The sequence below is a fragment of the Microcaecilia unicolor genome, chromosome 9 (genome assembly GCF_901765095.1).
Source record: "Microcaecilia unicolor chromosome 9, aMicUni1.1, whole genome shotgun sequence".
NCBI classification, from domain to species: Eukaryota; Metazoa; Chordata; class Amphibia; order Gymnophiona; family Siphonopidae; genus Microcaecilia; species Microcaecilia unicolor.
The window spans coordinates 148,122,709-148,146,067 of NC_044039.1; the positions used below are offsets into that span (position 1 = coordinate 148,122,709).

Sequence of the window (23,359 nt, forward strand, 5' to 3'; positions counted from 1 at the left end):
CTTGAGCATTTGGTTTGAGCTCAATCCAGATGGGGATAGCGTTAACGGCCAGTCCGCCGGGGTTCAATTCTGCCCATACATCAGGCACTTCATCCATTATGGCTCGCCTCTGCTGGGCGAAAGGGGTGTTCTGGTCGTAACGGCAGTCGCCGGGTCCTACAGTTGGGGGAACGTGTAGTCTCCATTCTTCTCTTACTGGACAGATAAGTGTCACTGGCCGATCTTCAAAGCGAGCTTCCACTTCACCCGTAGTCTTGAACTTCAAGGTGGCCTGGAGCTTACAGAGTAGGTCTCGACCAATCAAGGGGACCGGGCATCCAGGGATGTGTATGAACTGATGGGACACCATCGTCCCTCCGATCTGGACTTGGCGCTCTTTGAGGAGGGGGGCCGCAAGGGATTTCCCGGAGGCTCCCACAATTGGTATAGTTTCTTTCGTGGCTGGGGCTATGGCAGTGGTGATAACAGATCGCTGGGCCCCCGTGTCTAGTAGGGCCTTCATAGATTCTGTCCCCACCCGAATTTCCACCAGAGGGTCAGTGGGGACTCTGCCCTCCCGGTTTCTTCATGCTGTGCTGTCTCGGGTAGCGTCCACAGCCATCTGCCATTCCCTCCGGTCATCCCGTCCTCTCTCTCTTCGGCCCCTTCCCCGGCCTCGCCTAGGGGCCCCCGTGCGGTCGCCGGTCTCCTCCTCTCTCTGCCGGTCCCATGATTCCTCTTCTCTCGGGTTGTCCCGTATCTCCTCTGGACAATCAGCCCACCAGTGTCCTTCTTGTCGGCAATTTGCACACTGGTTACGCCCTATGGGGGACCGCGTTCCTCTTGTTCTCCTGCCCCTCCCCTTTGGTCTAGACCTCATTCGTTCTTCCAACACCGTAGCCAATACATCTGCCTTCTCCCGCATCCGTCTGGTCGATTCCTTCCGGGCCTCCACCTTCTCCTCCTGGTCGCGGTATCCGAACACGCGATCAGCTATAGCTTTCAGTTGGCTTAGGCTCATCCCTTCGAACCCCTCCGTTCTCTGTAGCTTTCTTCGTATATCCGGTGCTGACTGGCTAACAAAACTCATAACCACGGTTGGGAGGTTCTTAGGGTCCTCGGGATTTATCGGGCTGTGCCTCCTAAATGCTTCCATAAGTCGTTCAAGGAAGTCCCCTGGACTCTCGTCCTTTTGTTGGACTACACTGTGGATTTTTCCCATGTTGGTAACCTTCTGCTTCCCCTTCTTTAAGGCGGCCAGGTACGCCTGTTGGTATCGGCGGATAAAGGTTTGGCCTTCGGCGGTTCGGTAATCCCACGTGGGGGCAGCGATGGGTGCCTCCGTTTCTAGTAGGTTCTGTAAATTGGCATGGGCCGGATTCGCATCCCGGATGGCTTGCTCCATATTTTGTTGTAAAAGGCGGCGTTCTTCAGAGGTCAGGATGTGGGCGCTCAACTGCCTAAGGTCGGCCCAAGTTGGATTGTAGCTGTATATAATGCCTTCCACCAGCTCTATCAGCTGCTCGGGTTTCTGGTCGTAGGACGGCCCATGGAATTTCCAGTTATACAAATCGGCACTTGAGAAGGGAACGTGACTATAGACTGTTGATTCGATGGGCTGGCCCCCCCCCTCTGCCGGGTTAGGGGTATAGGTGGTGGACTGTCGGACTGGGAATAAGTGAGAGGTTCCCCCTTTTCGGCTGGACGGAAGGGCCTGTTGCGGACTCGATTGGGGGAACCGAGTAATGTTCTTCACAACCCGTGTACTCTTCCGTGTGGTTGCGAGGCCAGGTGACTCAGGTGAGGCTGGGCGGGACGTCTCCCCGGCATCCGACTCTGACCCGGAAGTCTCGGCGTCAGCGGGGCCTTCTGCTAGGCCCGTAAGGTCAGGGTACATAGGAGCATAGGGCGGCGGCGCAATGTCGTCTTCGTATGCCTCCGCCGTAGCAAGTATCGGGGCTTTTGGAGGCTTCTTCTCGGCCGAACCCTGAACTTTCCCTGCGGTTTTCTTCGGGGGGTTTTTCCTAGAAAGTGTGTTGGTAGTACTGGGCGTAGTTCCTGCCTTGACTCTGGTAGCAGGGGGCGTGGTCTCAGTGGCTTCAGTGCTAGGGGCGGTAGGCCGTATGGGGGCGGTCCCTGCGGCCTTCGGGACGGCAGCGGTTGCCGAGCTTTGGAGAGCGAAGGCATGGGTCGGCAGGGTTCTAAGTTTGGTTTTCCGGCCTTTTCTCTGCTTTACCAACATAAGGGCGGCCTTTTCTACCTTCCGTTGGGCCCAAGCCGGCGGATCCCGGACTACATCCAACCACGCTTCTATGTATGGAATGTCCTCGGGACAGCCGGGGTTTCCCTCAATTATAACAATATTCATGACCGCCGCCACTTTTTCATACTCGAATGACCCTTCCGGGGGCCATCCAGCAATTCCTAGCCCTGGCCACATAAATTGACATCTCTGTATCATCCCGGCCCTGCTACATTTATCTAGGTCGAACACTTCGCTAAAGTGTTCCGTCATTAAATCTAACGGTGAAGACCCACCCCCGCCCATCCTAACCTGAGTGCCAAAGGACAGGTGACGGACAAAGGGGGAAAGGGGAGGTGGAGGAGTAAGGGGTCTCGTTCCACCAGACACAGAAGGGTCAACACTCGGCCTGACCAGGACGCGGTCGCCCGGCCTGGAACTGCAAGCCCACTCACACACTTTCATACGCCACAAGAAACCCCCCCGTTCGTTCGCCGCTCGGTTTCGTCGCCGGAGCCTAGTGAGTTTCGGGACCTAGTCGGATACCAATAGTCCGTATTAGTCACTGGCTAAAAGAGGGTGATCACGCCTCTTCTTCGGTCCTTACTGGGCCGGTCACTACGTAGAGTATACTCGCCTGTCCGCCGGGGTCGCAGGCCGCGCCGTCGTGCGCTTCTCCCTGAAATGGAAAAAGGTGCCTTGTCGGAACCACACAGCCCCCTCTACAGTCAGGCGGAGTGGATCGGCCCTCCTCCGGGAGATGGACGCTGAAATCAGCGGTGGCCACTCACCACCTCCTCGGGTGGGAATCGATGACCCGATCCGACTGCAGTGGGGGAGGGGAAGAATATAATCCGATTCCCCTTTCTACTTCTGTCCCATCTGGGTCGCCAATGAAACAGGTGGGAAATCAGGAGACGAAAGGCAAATTTTGGTTCCAAACAAGGCAACTTTATTGCTAGCAAGTGAACAGCACCGAGTAGCCTCGGGACACTGTGTGTCATAAATCATCTGACGCTTACATTTATACTTCCCTACTGGGCCTGCGCATTTGGCCCCTTACACGTCATACTTGTCATGCGCAGTAAACATTTGTAGTTCTTACAGTACAAAATTGTAGTCCCAGTACGTACACACGTCATAACACTGAAATGATACTGGCAAGAAAAACGAAACTTAGCAGCTTATTCTGTACACACACAATGCTCCTTTCTAGCACAGGAGATAAGGTGCGGCTCAGGAATGCAGGGGGGTGTCAGCACCCTCCAAGGTCGCCTATTCAGATGGCGTTGCTACGTGCAAGCTGGTCTTGTATAGGCCTTGCAAACTACTGTTACAAGCTATATATCTAATAGCCCTGCATTCTGTCTGTACATTAGTAAACAGCAAACTTGTCTTGTTAGTAAACAGTAAAACTGGATAAGGCACAAATGTCCAGTGCAGTAATAAGGTGTGGCCAAATAGCCAAAAGCAGAGGTAGAGTGCATAAGTAAAAGTCCATCAGTAGGCACAAAACATGAGGTTGTCCTGTTGCTCAGTAGCATTCAGGTAGTACCGGCGCTCCACTCCTTCAAGAGTGTAATATAATGTAAAGAAATCCTACATATACTTTGGACATTAAAGAGCTATGATTATAAAGTGTTAAGACTGCCAATCTATGGTATCTGGTGATATTGAAGAATATGCGCCCAACACTTCAACATAGTTACATATAATGAAGTTGTCATAGCATTTATTCATATCAGGTTCTTATTTCCTCAATAAGTTATTTTGTAGTAGCCCAAATGAGTTGGTAATAGACTGGAGGACTAGAAGCCCAAATGACAATTTAATGTGGACAAAGTGCAAAGTTATGGGGGTAGGGAATAATAACCTTAATTATAGCTATATGATGCTAAGTTCCACATTAGGCGTCACCACTCAGGAAAAAAAATTTAGGCATCATTGTGGACAGTAAATTGAAATCTGCTTAGTGTACAGTGGTGGCTAAAACCATGGATAGGGCAGTTAATAAACAAACAGGAATTATTAGGAATGGAATAAAGCAAAGGATGATGATATGCCTCTGTATCCCATTGTGGTACACATACCTTGAATACTGTGTACAATTCATTGCCACACTGCAAAATTAATAAAATAAAATCTATAGGGCTATTAGAAAAGGTACAGGGAAGGGCAACCATAGCCCCCTAGGGACACTCAAAGTAGAGAGCCTAGGGGAGGGTGGACCTTCACATTTAGAGGTATTTTTCAGAGAGGTTACATGGAGGGTACTTCTGGGAGGCCTGTCAGTAGGGACTAATGGGAGGCCTTCAGGATTGGGTTTCTGATTAAGGGGGTGCTCAGGGGCTCCTTCATTTTCACTGTTGCCAGCCCCTTTAGAGTGTACAGCTTTGTGGCCTGATGCTTCTGGTATGGTGGAATAAAAGTGTTATTCATTTAACATGGGAGTCACCAACTTGTGGTACATGTACCTCAGTAAACTGAGATGTGGTAGAAGCCAACTTACCATATAGATTTGAATATAAACCCATCTAAGTATAAACTAAGATAATAGTTCCCTCCCCCCGAAAAAGGGAGAAAACTTAACTGGAATATAAACCGAGACGGGGGTGTTTATATTCAGTGTTTCTCCTGTTCTCCCCTCTCCTATGGCTTAATTTTCTAGGAAGTGTGGGGAAGAGGTTACAAAACTAAATTATACACAAACGTGTATTAAGAACAAAGAAAAAACAAATTAAAAATAATGAACAGCTAAAGAACATGTATTGTTGCAGTGGCGTAGCTAGGGTAGTTGACACCCGGGGCCGGTCATTTTTTAACCCCCCCCCCCCCCCCAAATCCAGTACTAGGCATACCGAGAATACAAAACACTCAGGACCTATATATAGAGCAATTATACCATACCATAAGCAGTAATTTGTACGAGTCACACAAGGAAAAGGAAAGCATCTTAAACACTACAGTGAACACTAGAACATCAATTCACCTATTGTAAAACGAAAACAGACAGATTAGTACAGATCGTAGATCCTGCAATCAATGCCAACCGAAAGCCATGTCTTTTTCACAAACACAGATACACCCTAATCCACTATAGAAAAAGTAATAATAAACTTTCTATTTAGACAAAAATTAAACTGAACCCCCGATGCCAGACTCTGCATACAATGCAACACCACAGAAACAGAAAATGTCCCCTAGTACTGTGCAAAATATAAAGAAAGCAGATGTAAATTTGAAAAAACTAACAAATACCAATCACCACTTTACAAATTAACAAATAGAAATAAAACAAATACAGAAAATAAAATACCATTTTATTTGACTAATACATTTAGCTTCCAGAGGCCAAAATCTCCTTTATTCAGGTCAATACAGTATAGTGCTGTTACAGTATCCTATCCTGACCTGAGAAAGGGGGTTTTGTTCTTTGAAAGTTAAGTCAAAATGTATTAAAATTAGTCCAATAAAAAGATTACCTTATTTACATGTTAAAGCAAAAAAATAAAAATATGTATTTTATTTACAGTTTGTTGTCTCTGGTTTCTGCTTTCCTCATCTTCTTTTCACAGTCTTCCCTTCCATCCAGCAGGTCTTCGCTCTCTCTCTCTGCCCTCTCTAATGTCCCTTCCATCCACTGTCTGCTCTCTCTCTCCCTTCCATCCATCTGCCCTCTATTTCTGCCCCTTCCATCCACCATCTGCCCCAGTCTGCCATCTCTCTCTCCCCCTTCCATCAACATCTGCCCTCTACCTCTGCCCCTTCCATCCACCATTTGCCCCATCTGCTCTCTTTCTCTCTCCCCCTTCCATCCACCATCTGCCCTTTCTCTCTGCCCCTTCAATCCGTCTGCCCTCCCTCTCCCATCCATCCAGGGGCTGCCCTCCCTCACACTCCCCCCTTCCATCCAGGGTCTGTCCCCTCTCTCTCTGCCCCCTCTTTTCAGCTCCCTTATTCCACCTGCCCCTAGTTCCAGCCCACATCTCCCACCTGCCCCCCTTTTCAGCCCCACTATCCCACCAGTCCCCAGCCCTTTTCTTCCATTAGTCCCAAGCTTCAACCCCCAGCCACTTCTCCCTATCCCCTTTTCAGCCCCCAGTTCCAGCCCCCTTCATCCACCACATGCCTTGCATCCCCCCTTTTCAGCCCCATTCTCCCACCTGCCCCAGGCATGGACCCATTTTCCCTCTTGCCCCTTGTCAGACCCCAGTTCCAGCTTCAGACCCCTTCTCCCATCTGAGCACCCCACCCCTCCCCAATCCCCTTCTACCCTCTGAGCTCCCCCATCCCTTCCCAATCCCATTCTCCCCTCTGAGCACCCCCACCCCTTCCCAATCCCCTTCTCCCCTCTGGGCTCCCCCACCCTCCCCAATCCCCTTCTCTCCTCTGAACACCCCCCACCCCTTCTCCCATCTGAGCACTCCCCTTCTCCCCTCTGATATCCCCCACCCCTTCTCCCCTCTGAGCTCCCCCTGTCCCATCTGACCCCCCCGACCCAGTCCCGTCTCCCCTCGTGGACAGCCGACAAAGCTCTCGTCTCCTGCCATCACCATTCGTTTTTTTTAATCCATTGCAGCAACGCAGGCAGCGCTTCGCGTCTGCCCTGCGTGTGCTGTGAAGAGAGAAAATCACCTCGCTGGCGTCAGGCCTTCCCGCGTTGTGTCCCGCCCTCTTCTGAGGTAACTTCCTATTTCCTCGAGGGCGGGACACAACGAAGGAAGGCCCGACGCCAGCGAGGTGATTTTCTCTCTTTACAGCACACGCAGGGCAGACGCGAAGCGCTGCCTGCGTTGCTGCAATGGATTAAAAAAAAAAAACGAAGGGTGAAGGCAGTAGACGAGGGCAGTCCGGAGCACCCCCCCACCCTCTGACACCCGGGGCGGACCGCCCCCACCGCCCCGCCCTTCCTACGCCACTGTATTGTTGTTATCTAGGTAAATGCTGACATCATAACTAATTCATTCAGAAAATGTTATCCCATCATTTCTTCTACAGAGCTATACTGAAGGAAAAAAAATCCGGAAATCACTCCACAACTCACTAAAAACTTTTTTATTCAAGTTAACAATTCAAAACACAGGTGACTTATGGGAAAGACTGCATAAAAATGCACCAGAGCTATTAATGCATTTTTTCTAAAAATTAAACATATTAAAAAATAATCTGCCTTGACCCAGACTTTGAAATCAACAGTAATTCCACTTAGCTGACAGCAATATGGATACTTTAAAGAGATACCCTCTATGAACTGTAAAATATGATGAAATTTACTCCTGCTTGCTATTTTTTGTCCTTGAGTCTGCTAGACCAGTCCAAACCAGTTTACATCCCAACCAACTGATGGATGTAGAGAAAAATGATAGTTTTAGGCACATCACTGGTGTAACAGAAAGTGCAACCTAGAGCAAATCAGAATTTCTGTAACAAAGCTATTAGAAACCTATGGAATGAAAAGCTTCAAAGGAGTCCAGAAATAGCTAAGGAAAGAGAATAATTGTCACAGTTCCACAAAGCAAAAGCCAAGGAGGGTGGAGTAGAAACACAACCTTGATCTATAGAATGATCCCACAATCTTCTGGGACAGGATGTTGGACTGGTCTTGCAGGACTCAAAGGAAATTAAATAGTAAGAATAAATTTCACTTCTCTTTTTGTCCAGCTAGACCAGTCCAAAACAGTGGGATGTACTAAAACTTTAAACATCCAGGCCAAAGACAAGGCTCCCTAAATAACCACCCTGCCGAAGGTGCTTTATCTCCCAGACATCAATCTTGTAGTGCAGAACAGGTTGCTGCATGAAAAAATGTCCTCTGGAGACATTGCCTGAGACTCAGCCCAGTCGCCTGTGCCCTAGTCAAATGAGCCCCGAGACCCACTGGGATCAACTTCCTAGATACAATGTAAACTGATTCAATGGCCAACTTGATCCAACACACTATAGATGCTTTAGTGACCACATACCCTTTGCATAGCCCTCGAAACAGGACAAACCGATAACTGGATCTTCTAAATTCATCTGTAGTTGCAAGAAACTGCAACAGGACTCTGCGAACATCCAGCTTGTGGTGCTTATGGCATGCATCCAAATCTGAAGCAAAACAAAAGGCAGGCAAGGAGACAACCTGATTCAGGTGGAAGGAGGAAACTACTTTTGGCACAATCGAAGGGATTGTATGCAGAACCACCAAGTTGCTGGTAAAGACCAGGAGAGAATCCCTGCAAGAAAGTTCAGATATATGGCAGGCTGAACAAATAACCATGAGGAAGACCCTCTTTGGTGTAAGGTCTTTCAAGGAAGCATGCTTGAAGGGCTCAAAAGGAGGTCCCATCAAAGCCTTCAAAACCAAGACATGATCCCATGGGGCAAAGCAGCTGGAAGTAGAGTACGAATATGCTTAGCCCTCCATTAGTAAGTGCAACCCCTAGGGCTAGAACTTGGCAAGGACTGCTGTGCTGCAGGAAACAGCTGGCCTGTTTCAAAGATGGATGCTATTCCCGCCAAAGTCCCCATGTTTGTAGATGTTGGGCTGACCTCAGCATGCTACTGCAACAGAGTCCCCTGCCAGCTCTGGGGCCTTCCTGGAGCCCACCTAAGCTTCCCTTGATGCTCCTTGAGACCCGATGGCACCACCCTATAATCAGAGCATATGGAGCAGACAGCTACCAAGATCCAGAGGCTGCCACAAAAGGCACAGCATCAGGTGCTCACCCTATTCTGGAGTCCCAGGAGCTGTACACCCCCCCCCTTTTAAAAATAAACTTTACTTGAAGCTGTCTGTTGTGAAAGGGGAAGCAGCCAGACAGGTAGAACTGTTCCTCCCTTTAAAAAAACAATTCCTGGAGGCTCTAATTTCTAGGGGTAAAAGGGAGGAGGGCAAGAGATTCTGCACCCCACCCTGGCAGGCGCCCCATATGGCCTGTGTTAGATGCTTCCAGAGTGCTAGCCTACAGGCAAGAGCTCAAAGCCAAGGAAGGCAATCCATCCCCTAACTCCACTAGGGAAGGGGCCATAGACCTACCCCCTAGGTGGTCCTGTGGCCACTGAACTCAAACAGCAGAGGTCAGACCATAGCTTGTATACTAGTGATGTTACTGGAAACTCAATTTTCTCTTTCTCCATCTGCTGGTCTCTACCTCCAACTGGTTTGGACTGGTCTAGCTAGACAAAAAGGAATGTACAATTATATACTACAAACAGTCCTATCAATTTAAATTTTTAATGGAAACAGTTGCCCATGTCCTTAAATTAGGTTCATGATAGAAAATCATGAAAATCATGAAAATTTATAAAAGTTGGAACATATCTATGGAGGAATGAACAGCAGATCTAGTGGTTCCAATTAATGGAATGGCAATTCAAAGATCTCAAAGTGGCAGTTCAAATCCTGCTTTTCTCATTAACATCCACTATGATTTTGGACAAGACATTTTGTCTCCTCTTGACTTAGATAACAGATATATGATCTCCGGGGTAGGCTCATTGTAATTGTGTAGTAATTTGCTACCCTGGTTAAGGTACTACATAAATTCCCAATTTTCCTTAAAAGGTGGGATCTCATTGATTTAATTTACTTAAAATTGATTTTACTAGTACTGCTGGTTTAATTCCCCTGCATCCCTGGAAGTAGTTTTGTTGAACACAGTGGCACAACTGCCTTACATGAATGGGATTGATTTCATGCATGTGTGAAAGAGAATATATTTAAGAAAGTAGTACTTTGATCTAATAAGTGTGGTTAAGTGCATGACTCCTTCTGCTAATATGAAATTCTAGTATAAATTATGAAAAGCTATGCTGATAGAAAAAGTTTTATTAGTACAGTTATGAACTTTAGCTGTACACAAGGATATGACTTATTTTAAGCAAAATAAACAATTGCACAGAGGCATAGGTATATCAAAGGAAGGTGGCACCAAGACTGGAGGAACAGGAAGTATACTTAAACTAACTCAGCATTTCTGAAGATTTATTCATCATGCCAAAGAATGTGATGAACCTTGAAACACAGTTTAATGAATTATAAATCTGCTGACTTTTTGTCTACAGGAAAAACGGGGAGTGAAAACTGGTTATGTACCACACACAGCTTGCACCTCCCTGTAGAGCTTTTTTGAGCTGATGCTCCAGTAGAAAGAGCTCTGTTCATGTCATCTTTTCTCTCAGGTGATCTGCACAACACAGATGCTGCCAGTTCAGAAGAGTTGCACCTATTAGACAACCTTCCTAAGGGAATTTTCTGACCAAGAGAAGCTCTGGGAGCATTTTTTTCTTTGGAACAGCTAGAATGATTTTAAAAAGAAGGGCAAGAATTCCAAGTTTTCTGCCATGTACTATGCTTTTACGAAAGCAGAGAGAGGGGGTGTTTCCTGGAGAAGGTTCTGGTGAATCCTTTTGACTGCTCTCCTCAGGTAATTGGTGCCCAGAGGAACATCCGACAGAACTGTATAGATTTCATCTTGGCTGGACAAGTTAAAAAAAAAAGAGAGAGAACAAAATATTAGTTTCTCAAGTAGCTCAACTAAACAGCAGCCAGAAACCTAATAGCATGTCTTCTTCTCAACATAATCTGTTGCCCACCATTGCCATACTACTTCCAAATTTAAAAATACACAAGCCTTTCATAGGATTTCCATCCCCCCCAACTCACCCAATGTTGCCAATGTGTTTCAGAACAATGATGGACAGAGGACATGCTGGGTAGTTTGATGACAGACATATTGTCAATTCAAATTTTGCCATAGCTGCAGAACTGGAAAAAAGAAGCTTCACCCTATAAAAAATTATATACATAGGCAGGGTTAACAAAGATACTCTTATACAGAAGAAACACCTAATATCTTGTTGCTCTTCCTTTGTGTGCTCCTCACATATGAGTCACATGTGTCCACATAATCCACAGATATGCAGGAATTTGGCAGGGGCTACAATGCGAGTGTTTATTATGGCCTACAGACTGACAGAAATCATTAATTCACTACATGCAAAAGTTCCTACAGAGCCAGCTGGATTTGAACCAATAATCTAGAGGTGAACTACATTTAGCAGATATGTTGATACCCTAGAGATGGTCTAAGCAAATATTAAGAAAAAGGCATCTCCCCTGTTCTACTCAGCATATGATGATGAAACCAGTCTTTTTCATATTGCAGGTTTCTGGTTTAGAAAAGAGACCACTCTGATAAAGGATGCTCCTCGGTGGAAAGCAGTAGATCCTCTTATTATGATGATCTTTCTTAAGAATAAAACTATTTTTGGCCCTATAGTTTCATCCTGCCCCTTATGGCTTCCAGCTCACATAGGAAACATTTTCTTCTAGGAAGCCTTCATTCACAACTACTCGGGGGTTTTTACCTATTTTTAACCCTCTTTTCTCAGACAGGAACTACAAATTATGGTTGACTGAATTTTGGTATATGTGTATCCCAAGTCTAGGCAACAGGTGCTACTACTACTACTACTCAACATTTCTATAGCGCTACCAGGTGCTATAAAGCGAATGCTACATACCTGTAGAAGGTATTCTCCGAGGACAGCAGGCTGATTGTTCTCACTGATAGGTGACGTCCACGGCAGCCCCTCCAATCGGAATCTTCACTAGCAAAGTCCTTTGCTAGTCCTCGCGCGCACCGCGCATGCGCGGCCGTCTTCCCGCCCGAAACCGGCTCGAGCCGGCCAGTCCAGTATGTAGCAAGACAATACAAGGGAAGACACAACTCCAAAGGGGAGGCGGGCGGGTTTGTGAGAACAATCAGCCTGCTGTCCTCAGAGAATACCTTCTACAGGTATGTAGCATTCGCTTTCTCCGAGGACAAGCAGGCTGCTTGTTCTCACTGATGGGGTATCCCTAGCCCCCAGGCTCACTCAAAACAACAACCATGGTCAATTGGGCCTCGCAACGGCGAGGACATAACTGAGATTGACCTAAAAAATTTACCAACTAACTGAGAGTGCAGCCTGGAACAGAACAAACAGGGCCCTCGGGGGGTGGAGTTGGATCCTAAAGCCCAAACAGGTTCTGAAGAACTGACTGCCCGAACCGACTGTCACGTCGGGAATCCTGCTGCAGGCAGTAATGAGATGTGAATGTGTGGACAGATGACCACGTCGCAGCTTTGCAAATTTCTTCAATGGAGGCTGACTTCAAGTGGGCTACCGACGCAGCCATGGCTCTAACATTATGAGCCGTGACATGACCCTCAAGAGCCAGCCCCGCCTGGGCGTAAGTGAAGGAAATGCAATCTGCTAGCCAATTGGATATGGTGCGTTTCCCCACAGCCACTCCCCTCCTATTGGGATCAAAAGAAACAAACAATTGGGCGGACTGTCTGTTGGGCTGTGTCCGCTCCAGATAGAAGGCCAATGCTCTCTTGCAGTCCAATGTGTGCAGCTGACGTTCAGCAGGGCAGGAATGAGGACGGGGAAAGAATGTTGGCAAGACAATTGACTGGTTCAGATGGAACTCCGACACGACCTTTGGCAAGAACTTAGGGTGAGTGCGGAGGACTACTCTGTTATGATGAAATTTGGTGTAAGGGGCCTGGGCTACCAGGGCCTGAAGCTCACTGACTCTACGAGCTGAAGTAACTGCCACCAAGAAAATGACCTTCCAGGTCAAGTACTTCAGATGGCAGGAATTTAGTGGCTCAAAAGGAGGTTTCATCAGCTGGGTGAGAACGACATTGAGATCCCATGACACTGTAGGAGGCTTGACAGGGGGCTTTGATAAAAGCAAACCTCTCATGAAGCGAACAACTAAAGGCTGTCCTGAGATCGGCTTACCTTCCACATGGTAATGGTATGCACTGATTGCGCTAAGGTGAACTCTTACAGAGTTGGTCTTGAGACCAGACTCAGACAAGTGCAGAAGGTATTCAAGCAGGGTCTGTGTAGGACAAGAGCGAGGAGCTAGGGCCTTGCTGTCACACCAGACGGCAAACCTCCTCCACAGAAAGAAGTAACTCCTCTTAGTGGAATCTTTCCTGGAAGCAAGCAAGATGCGGGAGACACCCTCTGACAGACCCAAAGAGGCAAAGTCTACGCTCTCAACATCCAGGCCGTGAGAGCCAGGGACCGGAGGCTGGGATGCAGAAGAGCCCCTTCGTCCTGCGTGATGAGGGTCGGAAAACACTCCAATCTCCACGGTTCTTCGGAGGATAACTCCAGAAGAAGAGGGAACCAGATCTGACGCGGCCAAAAAGGAGCAATCAGAATCATGGTGCCTCGGTCTTGCTTGAGTTTCAACAAAGTCTTCCCCACCAGAGGAGTGGGAGGATAAGCATACAGTAGGCCCTCCCCCCAATCCAGGAGGAAGGCATCCGATGCCAGTCTGCCGGGGGCCTGAAGCCTGGAACAGAACTGAGGGACTTTGTGATTCGCTCGAGATGCGAAGAGATCCACCAAGGGGGTGCCCCATGCTTGGAAGATCTGGCGCACCACTCGGGAGTTGAGCGACCATTCGTGAGGTTGCATAATCCTGCTCAGTCTGTCGGCCAGACTGTTGCTTACGCCTGCCAGATATGTGGCTTGGAGCACCATGCCGAGACGGCGAGCCCAGAGCCACATGCTGACGGCTTCCTGACACAGGGGGCGAGATCCGGTGCCCCCCTGCTTGTTGACATAGTACATGGCAACCTGGTTGTCTGTCTGAATTTGGATAATTTGGTGGGACAGCCGATCTCTGAAAGCCTTCAGAGCGTTCCAGATCGCTCGCAACTCCAGGAGATTGATCTGTAGACCGCGTTCCTGGAGGGACCAGCTTCCTTGGGTGTGAAGCCCATCGACATGAGCTCCCCATCCCAGGAGAGACGCATCCGTGGTCAGCACTTTTTGTGGCTGAGGAATTTGGAAAGGACGTCCCAGAGTCAGATTGGACCAAATCGTCCACCAATACAGGGATTCGAGAAAACTCGTGGACAGGTGGATCACGTCTTCTAGATCCCCAGCAGCTTGAAACCACTGGGAAGCTAGGGTCCATTGAGCAGATCTCATGTGAAGGCGGGCCATGGGAGTCACATGAACTGTGGAGGCCATGTGGCCCAGCAATCTCAACATCTGCCGAGCTGTGATCTGCTGGGACGCTCGCACTCGCGAGACGAGGGACAACAAGTTGTTGGCTCTCGTCTCTGGGAGATAGGCGCGAGCCGTCCGAGAATCCAGCAGAGCTCCTATGAATTCGAGTCTCTGCACTGGGAGAAGGTGGGACTTTGGGTAATTTATTACAAACCCCAGTAGCTCCAGGAGGCGAATAGTCATCTGCATGGACTGCAGGGCTCCTGCCTCGGACGTGTTCTTCACCAGCCAATCGTCGAGATATGGGAACACGTGCACCCCCAGCCTGCGAAGTGCCACTGCTACTACAGCCAGGCACTTTGTGAACACCCTGGGCGCAGAGGCGAGCCCAAAGGGTAGCACACAGTACTGGAAGTGACGTGTGCCCAGCTGAAATCGCAGATACTGTCTGTGAGCTGGCAGTATCGGGATGTGTGTGTAGGCATCCTTCAAGTCCAGAGAGCATAGCCAATCGTTTTCCTGAATCATGGGAAGGGTGCCCAGGGAAAGCATCCTGAACTTTTCTTTTACGAGATATTTGTTCAGGGCCCTTAGGTCTAGGATGGGACGCATCCCCCCTGTTTTCTTTTCCACAAGGAAGTACCTGGAATAGAATCCCAGCCCTTCTTGCCCGGATGGCACGGGCTCGACCGCATTGGCGCTGAGAAGGGCGGAGAGTTCCTCTGCAAGTACCTGCTTGTGCTGGAAGCTGTAAGACTGAGCTCCCGGTGGACAATTTGGAGGTTTTGAGGCCAAATTGAGGGTGTATCCTTGCCGGACTATTTGCAGAACCCACTGATCGGAGGTTATGAGAGGCCACCTTTGGTGAAAAGCTTTCAACCTCCCCCCGACCGGCAGGTCGCCCGGCACTGATACTTGGATGTCGGCTATGCTCTGCTGGAGCCAGTCAAAAGCTCGCCGCTTGCTTTTGCTGGGGAGCCGCGGGGCCTTGCTGAGGCGCACGCTGCTGACGAGAGCGAGCGCGCTGGGGCTTAGCCTGGGCCGCAGGCTGTCGAGAAGGGGGATTGTACCTACGCTTGCCAGAAGAGTAGGGAACAGTCCTCCTTCTCCCAAAAAATCTTCTACCTGTAGAGGTAGAGGCTGAAGGCTGCCGGCGGGAGAACTTGTCGAATGCGGTGTCCCGCTGGTGGAGATGCTCTACCACCTGCTCGACCTTCTCTCCAAAAATATTGTCCGCACGGCAAGGCGAGTCCGCAATCCGCTGCTGGAGTCTATTCTCCAGGTCGGAGGCACGCAGCCATGAGAGCCTGCGCATCACCACACCTTGAGCAGCGGCCCTGGACGCAACATCAAAGGTGTCATACACCCCTCTGGCCAGGAATTTTCTGCACGCCTTCAGCTGCCTGACCACCTCCTGAAAAGGCTTGGCTTGCTCAGGGGGAAGAGCATCAACCAAGCCCGCCAACTGCCGCACATTGTTCTGCATGTGTATGCTCGTGTAGAGCTGGTAAGACTGGATTTTGGCCACGAGCATAGAAGAATGGTAGGCCTTCCTCCCAAAGGAGTCTAAGGTTCTAGAGTCTTTGCCCGGGGGCGCCGAAGCATGCTCCCTAGAACTCTTAGCCTTCTTTAGGGCCAAATCCACAACTCCAGAGTCATGAGGCAACTGGGTGCGCATCAGCTCTGGGTCCCCATGGATCCGGTACTGGGACTCGATCTTCTTGGGAATGTGGGGATTACTTAGTGGCTTGGTCCAGTTCGCAAGCAATGTCTTTTTTAGGACATGGTGCAAGGGAACAGTGGACGCTTCCTTAGGTGGAGAAGGATAGTCCAGGAGCTCAAACATTTCAGCCCTGGGCTCGTCCTCCACAACCACCGGGAAGGGGATGGCCGTAGACATCTCCCGGACAAAGGAAGCGAAAGACAGACTCTCAGGAGGAGAAAGCTGTCTTTCAGGAGAGGGAGTGGGATCAGAAGGAAGACCCTCAGACTCCTCGTCAGAGAAATATCTGGGGTCTTCCTCTTCTTCCCACGAGGCCTCACCTTCGGTGTCAGACACAAGTTCACGAACCTGTGTCTGCAACCTCGCCCGGCTCGACTCAGTGGAGCCACGTCCACGATGGGGGCGTCGAGAGGTAGACTCCCTCGCCCGCATCGGCGAAGCTCCCTCCGCCGACGTAGTCGGGGAGCCTTCCTGGGAGGTGGCCGCAGTCGGCACCGCACGCGGTACCGACGTCGGGGACCTCACCCCGGGCGATGGGCCAGCCGGCGCCACGCTCGATGGTACCGGAGGCGCAAGCACCGCCGGTACCGGAGGGGTAGGGCGCAACAGCTCTCCCAGAATCTCTGGGAGAACGGCCCGGAGGCTCTCGTTCAGAGCGGCTGCAGAGAAAGGCATGGAGGTCGATGCAGGCGTCGACGTCAGAACCTGTTCCGGGCGTGGAGGCTGTTCCGGGCTGTCCAGAGTGGAGCGCATCGACACCTCCTGAACAGAGGGTGAGCGGTCCTCTCGGTGCCGATGCCTGCTGGGTGCCGACTCCCTCGGCGACCCAGAGCTCTCGGTGCCGACGCGGGGAGGAGACCGGTGTCGATGCTTCTTCGACTTCTTCCGAAGCATGTCACCGGAGCTCCCCGGCACCGACGAGGAGGACGTAGAATCCAGCCGTCGCTTCCTCGGGGCCGAGGTCGAAGGAAGTCGATCTCGGGGGGGCTGTACCGCAGGAGCCCTCAGGGTAGGGGGAGACCCACCCGAAGGCTCACCGCCACCAGCAGGGGAATGGACAGCCCTCACCTGCACTCCTGACGATGCACCACCGTCCGACGACATCAGCAGATGAGGTCCCGGTACCACCGACATCGATGCAGCTATCTGATGTCTCAGCGCCGATGCAGAGGGCCGATGCCTCGATGCACTCGATGCACTGGCGGCCGAGGATGAAGGTCTGGACGCTGACGACGTCGATGCACTCGATGACCTTGGTGTCGATGCCGACGAAGAGCCCGAGAACAAAACGTTCCACTGGGCCAATCTCGCTACCTGAGTCCGCCTTTGTAACAGGGAACACAGACTACAGTTCTGAGGACGGTGCTCGGCCCCCAGACACTGAAGACACGACGAGTGCCTATCAGTGAGCGAGATTACCCGGGCGCACTGGGTGCACTTCTTGAAGCCGCTGGAAGGCTTCGATGTCATGGGCGGAAAAATCACGCCGGCGAAATCAAAATCCGAAATGACGAATTTGAGCACCAAAAAGTTTTAGGGAGAAAATCTCGACCGAGGCCGAAAAGAGGCCTACCCCGACGACGAAAGAAAACTTACCGGGGCAAAGACTGAAAAATACGGGAAGGGACAAACGAAGCCCGGGGGGCTTCCGGAGCACTTCCCAACAATTTTTTAAAGCTTTTCCGAAGAAAACACACGTCAACGAAAAAAGGACGCGTGAGGTCGACTTTCCAGGGCTCGACACGGCGAAAACACGACCGTACCGAGTGCGGACAAAAGAAGACTGGCCGGCTCGAGCCGGTTTCGGGCGGGAAGACGGCCGCGCATGCGCGGTGCGCGCGAGGACTAGCAAAGGACTTTGCTAGTGAAGATTCCGATTGGAGGGGCTGCCGTGGACGTCACCCATCAGTGAGAACAAGCAGCCTGCTTGTCCTCAGAGAACTGGGCCTTACCAGTTCAAAGTGCAGAAGCTAGGTTTGAAAAAACTGAAACCCTGATCTTCTGCATAACTGTTACTAGCTTTGATTCTTATAGGAGCTCAGAAATAAAAGATGAAGAGACAACAAAAAGAGGATTTTTTTTTTTTTAAACCAGACGAATAATACATTTCTGACTTGATTTCAGGAGCTAACTCATTTGGAGGTTAAAAATGTTAAATGCACACAGGAAAAGATTACATTTACAAAGAGGAAGGTATAATAAAAAGAAAAGGAAGTAAAGCTGAGAGTCACTTTAGCTGAAAGGAATATAACCTAACAATCTGAGAAAATAAGAGGCAGGGTATAACAAAAAGCCTAACATTTATTATTATGCGAGAACACATTCAGTATACAGTGCATGTGCTTTTGTGGCTATTCTTTTTACTGTTTGTGTTTGATGCTTTTGTTTTGGGCTCAATACTATAAGACCTTGTTATCCCACATTTAGCAGCTATACTTGATAATTTTACCACCCTCAGGGCCTTGATTTACTTACTGCTGCGATCTGTTTGTTCTTGAACTTATATTAGTTGGCAGTTATTTATATTATATTGCTTATATGTATTTATGCTGTATTTGCTTATACATTGTAGATTGCCTTGTGTATAGGAACATGGCATGCATACACACCAGTCCTGGTCACTAGGTGTCATTGTTGTTCAATAGTGTGATATCTTACTCTCTGGAAACTACGGCTACTGGCTTTACAGTATTCCCAGCTCTAGATTGCTCATGAATTAAGCTCAGGTCTCCCGCACGGCAATATTTATCATTGCCATTGAGCCAACCAGGCTGATTATTGGGTATTCTGTAAAGCTGTTTGTTTGCGTCTCACCACTAGCTTGGAAAATAATTCAAGGAGGTCTATATAGTTTATAGTTACAGTTTATTTCATTTACTATACGTCTTACTACTACTACTATAAATCACTTCTATAGCGCTACCAGTCGTACGCAGCGCTTTACAATTGAACATGAAGAAGACAGTCCCTGCTCAAAAGAGCTTACAATCTAAATCAGGACAAACAGACAGGACCAAAAAGGAGAAGGGAAGGACAGACAGAAGGTTGCGAGCAGACGAGACAGGAAGAATGAGCGTGTTGTAGACAGAAATAGAGAATGGAGGGAGAGGTTGGTTTAGGAGGGAAGATAAGGAGTTCAGTTTTGGACATATTGAGTTTCAGGTGGCGGTGAAACATCCAGGTAGCAATGTCAGAGAGGCAGGCAGATACCTTGGACTGGATTTCTGCCGAGATTACTGGTGTGGAGAGGTAGATCTGGGAGTCATCAGCGTAAAGGTGATACTGAAAGCCATGTGATGAGATCAAAGCACCAAGGGAGGCAGTATAGATAGAGAAAAGGAGAGGTCCTAGAACAGATCCTTGAGGTACACCCACTGACAGCGGGATAGAGGAAGAGGAGGAACCACCAGAGTATAAACTAAAAGTATGCTGTGAGAGATAAGAAGAGAACCAGGAGACAGCAGAATTCCGAAATCCAAGTGAGGACAGCGTGTCAAGGAGTAGGCTGTGATCAACAGTATCAAAGGCAGCAGAAAGATCGAGGAGGAGGATAGAATATAGCCCTTTGGATTTAGCCAGGAATAGATCATTGGAGACTTTAGTAAGTGCTGTTTCAGTTGAATGAAGGGGACGAAAGCCAGATTGGAGTGGATCAAGAATAGGTTGAGAAGAAAGTCGAGGCAGCGACAGTGGACAGCAGGTTCTAGTAACTTGGATAAGAAAGGAAGAAGGGAGATGGGGCGATAGTTGGAAGGAGAGGTAGGATCCAGAGAAGTTTTTTTGAGGACCGGTGTGACTACGGCATGCTTAAAGGCATCAGGGACATAAGATCACAACGTATTACAATATAAAAAAATAGAAAAACAAAGGAAAAGAAAGTCATTAAAAACAGGATAGAACCATACACACACTGCAAAAAACTCTTCAACTATCAAACAGACTCCCATCCAATCGCTCCCTAATCACCAGGAAGGGTTACAATAAATGCCGAGTGAAAAAAAATGTGCCCTTAACAGGGCTTTAAAATGTACCAAAGACTGAGTTCCCCTTAATGTCAATAGAAGGGAATTCCACAACAAAGATGCCAAATAAAAAAGCCTTCCATCTTCTAGACATAAGACGTGCATCTTTCACTGCAGGAATACTTAGCAGAAGAGAATCTGCTGAATGCAAAGATCGAAGCGGAAAATACTTACAAAGCAAACTCAACAAAGGGGACCTTGTCTGCTCATAAAAAGCCCTATGAGTTAACACCAACAAAATGAATACGATAAAAAAACAGGCAATCAATAATGCAATGATAACTGAGCAGATTTACCCAGTATCTATATTGCAATATTCTGAAGGGTTTGAAGTTTCCTTAAATTCTCAGCTGAAATACCTGCCAATATTCCATTTGCATAATCAAACAATGATATAAAAAGAGAATAAACCAAGACCTGAAATGATTTCTCAGCAATAAACCCTCGCACTGCCCGCAACTTACGAAGTACCATAAACCCACGCCAAACCAAAGAATCAACCTAAGTTGTAAAATTAAGTTGGAAATCAATGACGACTCTAAATAACAAAAGGAGTCAACAAGCAGAAGTTCCCTACCCAAAAACTGGATAGATTTTTCTGGTCATATACAATGACCTGTCATCCAACTGGCATGGTTTTTATCAACATTTATCGCTAGACCAAGTGAGGACAACCAACCCACTACTTCTAGAGGCAAATCTGCATCTGAGTTAAATCCAGTCAATTTTTATCAACCTGAACCAATACCAACAAATCGTCTGCATATACATGCAGACCACCCCATACCGCTGAATAACCCCTAACAATGGGCTCATAAAAATATTAAATAAAATAGGGGATAGGGCTGAGCCCTGAGGGACACCACAAGTCACAGGTCTGGGTCTGACAACTCCAAACCATCAATAACTGAAAAGGTGCAGCCTGAAAGAAAATCATCAAACCAGGCCAGTACCATACCTGCCAAGTCCAACTGCTTTAACAGATCTAACAACAGACGGTGGTCTACCATATTAAAAGCAGATGACAAATCAATAGACAGCAGAAAAACCAAATCTCCACCATCCAAAATACGTTGCAGCTCATTAACAAATGCCACCAAGGTCGTCTTAGTACCATCACCGGAATGAAGGGCTGTCTGTCTAGGATGTAATAAGGCATTATCCTCTACAAATTCTACCAAATGCCTTAAAACAAGTTGCTCAACCAGCTTTGCTAAAAAGCAAATATTTGAAATAGGCCTATAATGTTGTGGCCTAAGAGGATCCAACATCCGACCTTTCAAGACTGGACAAACTATAGCCTGCTTCCACTCCAGTGGAACCACCCCCATTACTCAGGCTCTGGTTCATCATCAAAATGACAAAATGGTAAAAGGCCATGCATTGGTACCAACAACCAATTTGGAGGGACTGGGTCCAAAGGCACCAAAACCCTTCTTTACCTTCCACACCACTTTTTCAACAGTAGTTAGGGCCACTTCATGAAATTCTGACCAATGTGTCACTCCTGAAGAACTTGGCAAATCCTCAACAGATTTCACCCCTAACATTTTAATCTTGACTTCAAAATACCCTGCAAGACACTCCTCAGTTGGCTTTACTACCTCATCAGTGGTAACCCCATCACACTAACAGGTTACCACTTCATCAATTTACGAGCTGGGCAATCAGCTCTCTCAATCAACTACTGAAAATAAGCCCGCTTTGCCCTCCTAACCTCCCACATATAAAACCATTGTGTCATTCAACATTGCTGTTGACAAACCTCAGTCTTATGTTTTCACCACAACCTCTCATAATGCTGCATCTGCCTTTTCAACAAATGTAAACCAGCATGATTATCAATGCTGGTGATCATTCAATACCACCTTTCTCTTCCGCAAAGGAGTTACCTGATCTATGGCACCCTCCAAGATAACATTCCACAAAGTAGCTTTTTCCTCAAGTGAACAATCTATAAATCTGTTAGGAAAATACTGAAACAAAGGAGACATAGTAGCAGGATCAACACCTTCCCCAAATGAGGGCTCACAGATATGCTCTTTCCTCCCTGAAAACATAATAGCCTTATGATCTGTCCAAGATAACGGTACAACAGAAGTCAGTAACTAAGAAAGCAAAAAAAAAAAAAAAAGCAAATCTAAAATACGACCTCCAGAATGCATAGGCACATGAACCCACTGTATCAAGTCCAAATTATTCAATAACGAAAACAAAGTTTTAGACTGCTGACAGAGCAAGTTATTCATAGGAGCATAAAAATCCCCTAAAAACAAAATATGAGGGTAAGCTGTGGATAACTCGCCAGTAATTTGCAACACAACATCCTAATCTGTAAATGATAAATTTGATGGAAACATAAAAGAGCTATATAGAAAGGATAATCATTAATGCATCACTAATAATTCTTTATACGGAAGCCTATCAACTGACAATTGCACAAACGCACTATTACTCAAAAATCTCAATCCACCACCTTTTCGGGCTTTACAGGTACTCATAGCAAATCTATAACCCGGAGGCACACATTGCACCAAACACAGCTCCTCTCCTAAACGCAATCAAGTCTCTGTCAAATATACCACTCATGGCCCAAAATCTCCCATTAAGTCCTACAATAAGGTAAAATTATGTATAATCATACCTGATAATTTTCTTTCCATTAATCATAGCTGATCAATCCATAGACTGGTGGGTTGTGTCCATCTACCAGCAGGTGGAGATAGAGAGCAAACTTTTGCCTCCCTATATGTGGTCATGTGCTGCCGGAAACTCCTCAGTATGTCGATATCAAAGCTCCATCCGCAGGACTCAGCACTTAGAGAATTACACCCACGAAGGGACACTCTGCCCAGCTCACCACCGCCGAAACGGGGGAGGGGAAATAACCCAGCTCATCCCCACACAAGTGGGGGAGGGGAATCCGTCTAGCTCATCCCCGCGGAGCGGGGGAGGGACACCACACCCGCCGATGCGGGGGGATCTGGCTTATCCTGCAACCGCAACCGCGGGAGGAGCTGACTGACCCTAACACCGCCGAAGCGGGAGGGGTACAAAGCTGCCCTACAGCCGCACGAAGCGGGAGGGAGTGCCGGCAGAATTTTAAGTCTCAATCCAGCCCCGTAAAACGGAGGGGAGAGGAATGCAGCAGCTCACTGTAACACAAACTCGTCTTAACTCTTGAAGAATCCAAGTGAAAAAAACTTGAACACGAAGTCTTTCTGAAGTAACTGAAGACTAAACTTGAACCTGAAATGCAACCAGAATAAAAACAGTACAGATATCTGGGAGGGGCTATGGATTGATCAGCTATGATTAATGGAAAGAAAATTATCAGGTATGATTATACATAATTTACCTTCCATATCATCAAGCTGATCA

General features: G+C 48.0%; 1 protein-coding gene across 1 annotated transcript in view; it reads right to left on the reverse strand.

Moving 5' to 3' along the window:
• Positions 1–7,186: 7,186 nt before the first annotated feature.
• Positions 7,187–23,359, reverse strand: part of KNL1 (kinetochore scaffold 1) — a 305,881-nt gene continuing 289,708 nt past the window's right edge. The window contains exons 21-22 of the mRNA XM_030213700.1: positions 10,872–10,994; positions 7,187–10,684 (exon numbers count right to left, since the gene is read on the reverse strand). Of these exons, the coding sequence (XP_030069560.1) occupies positions 10,555–10,684; positions 10,872–10,994 (253 nt within the window). The 3' untranslated portion in view covers positions 7,187–10,554. The remainder of the gene's footprint in view (positions 10,685–10,871; positions 10,995–23,359) is intronic.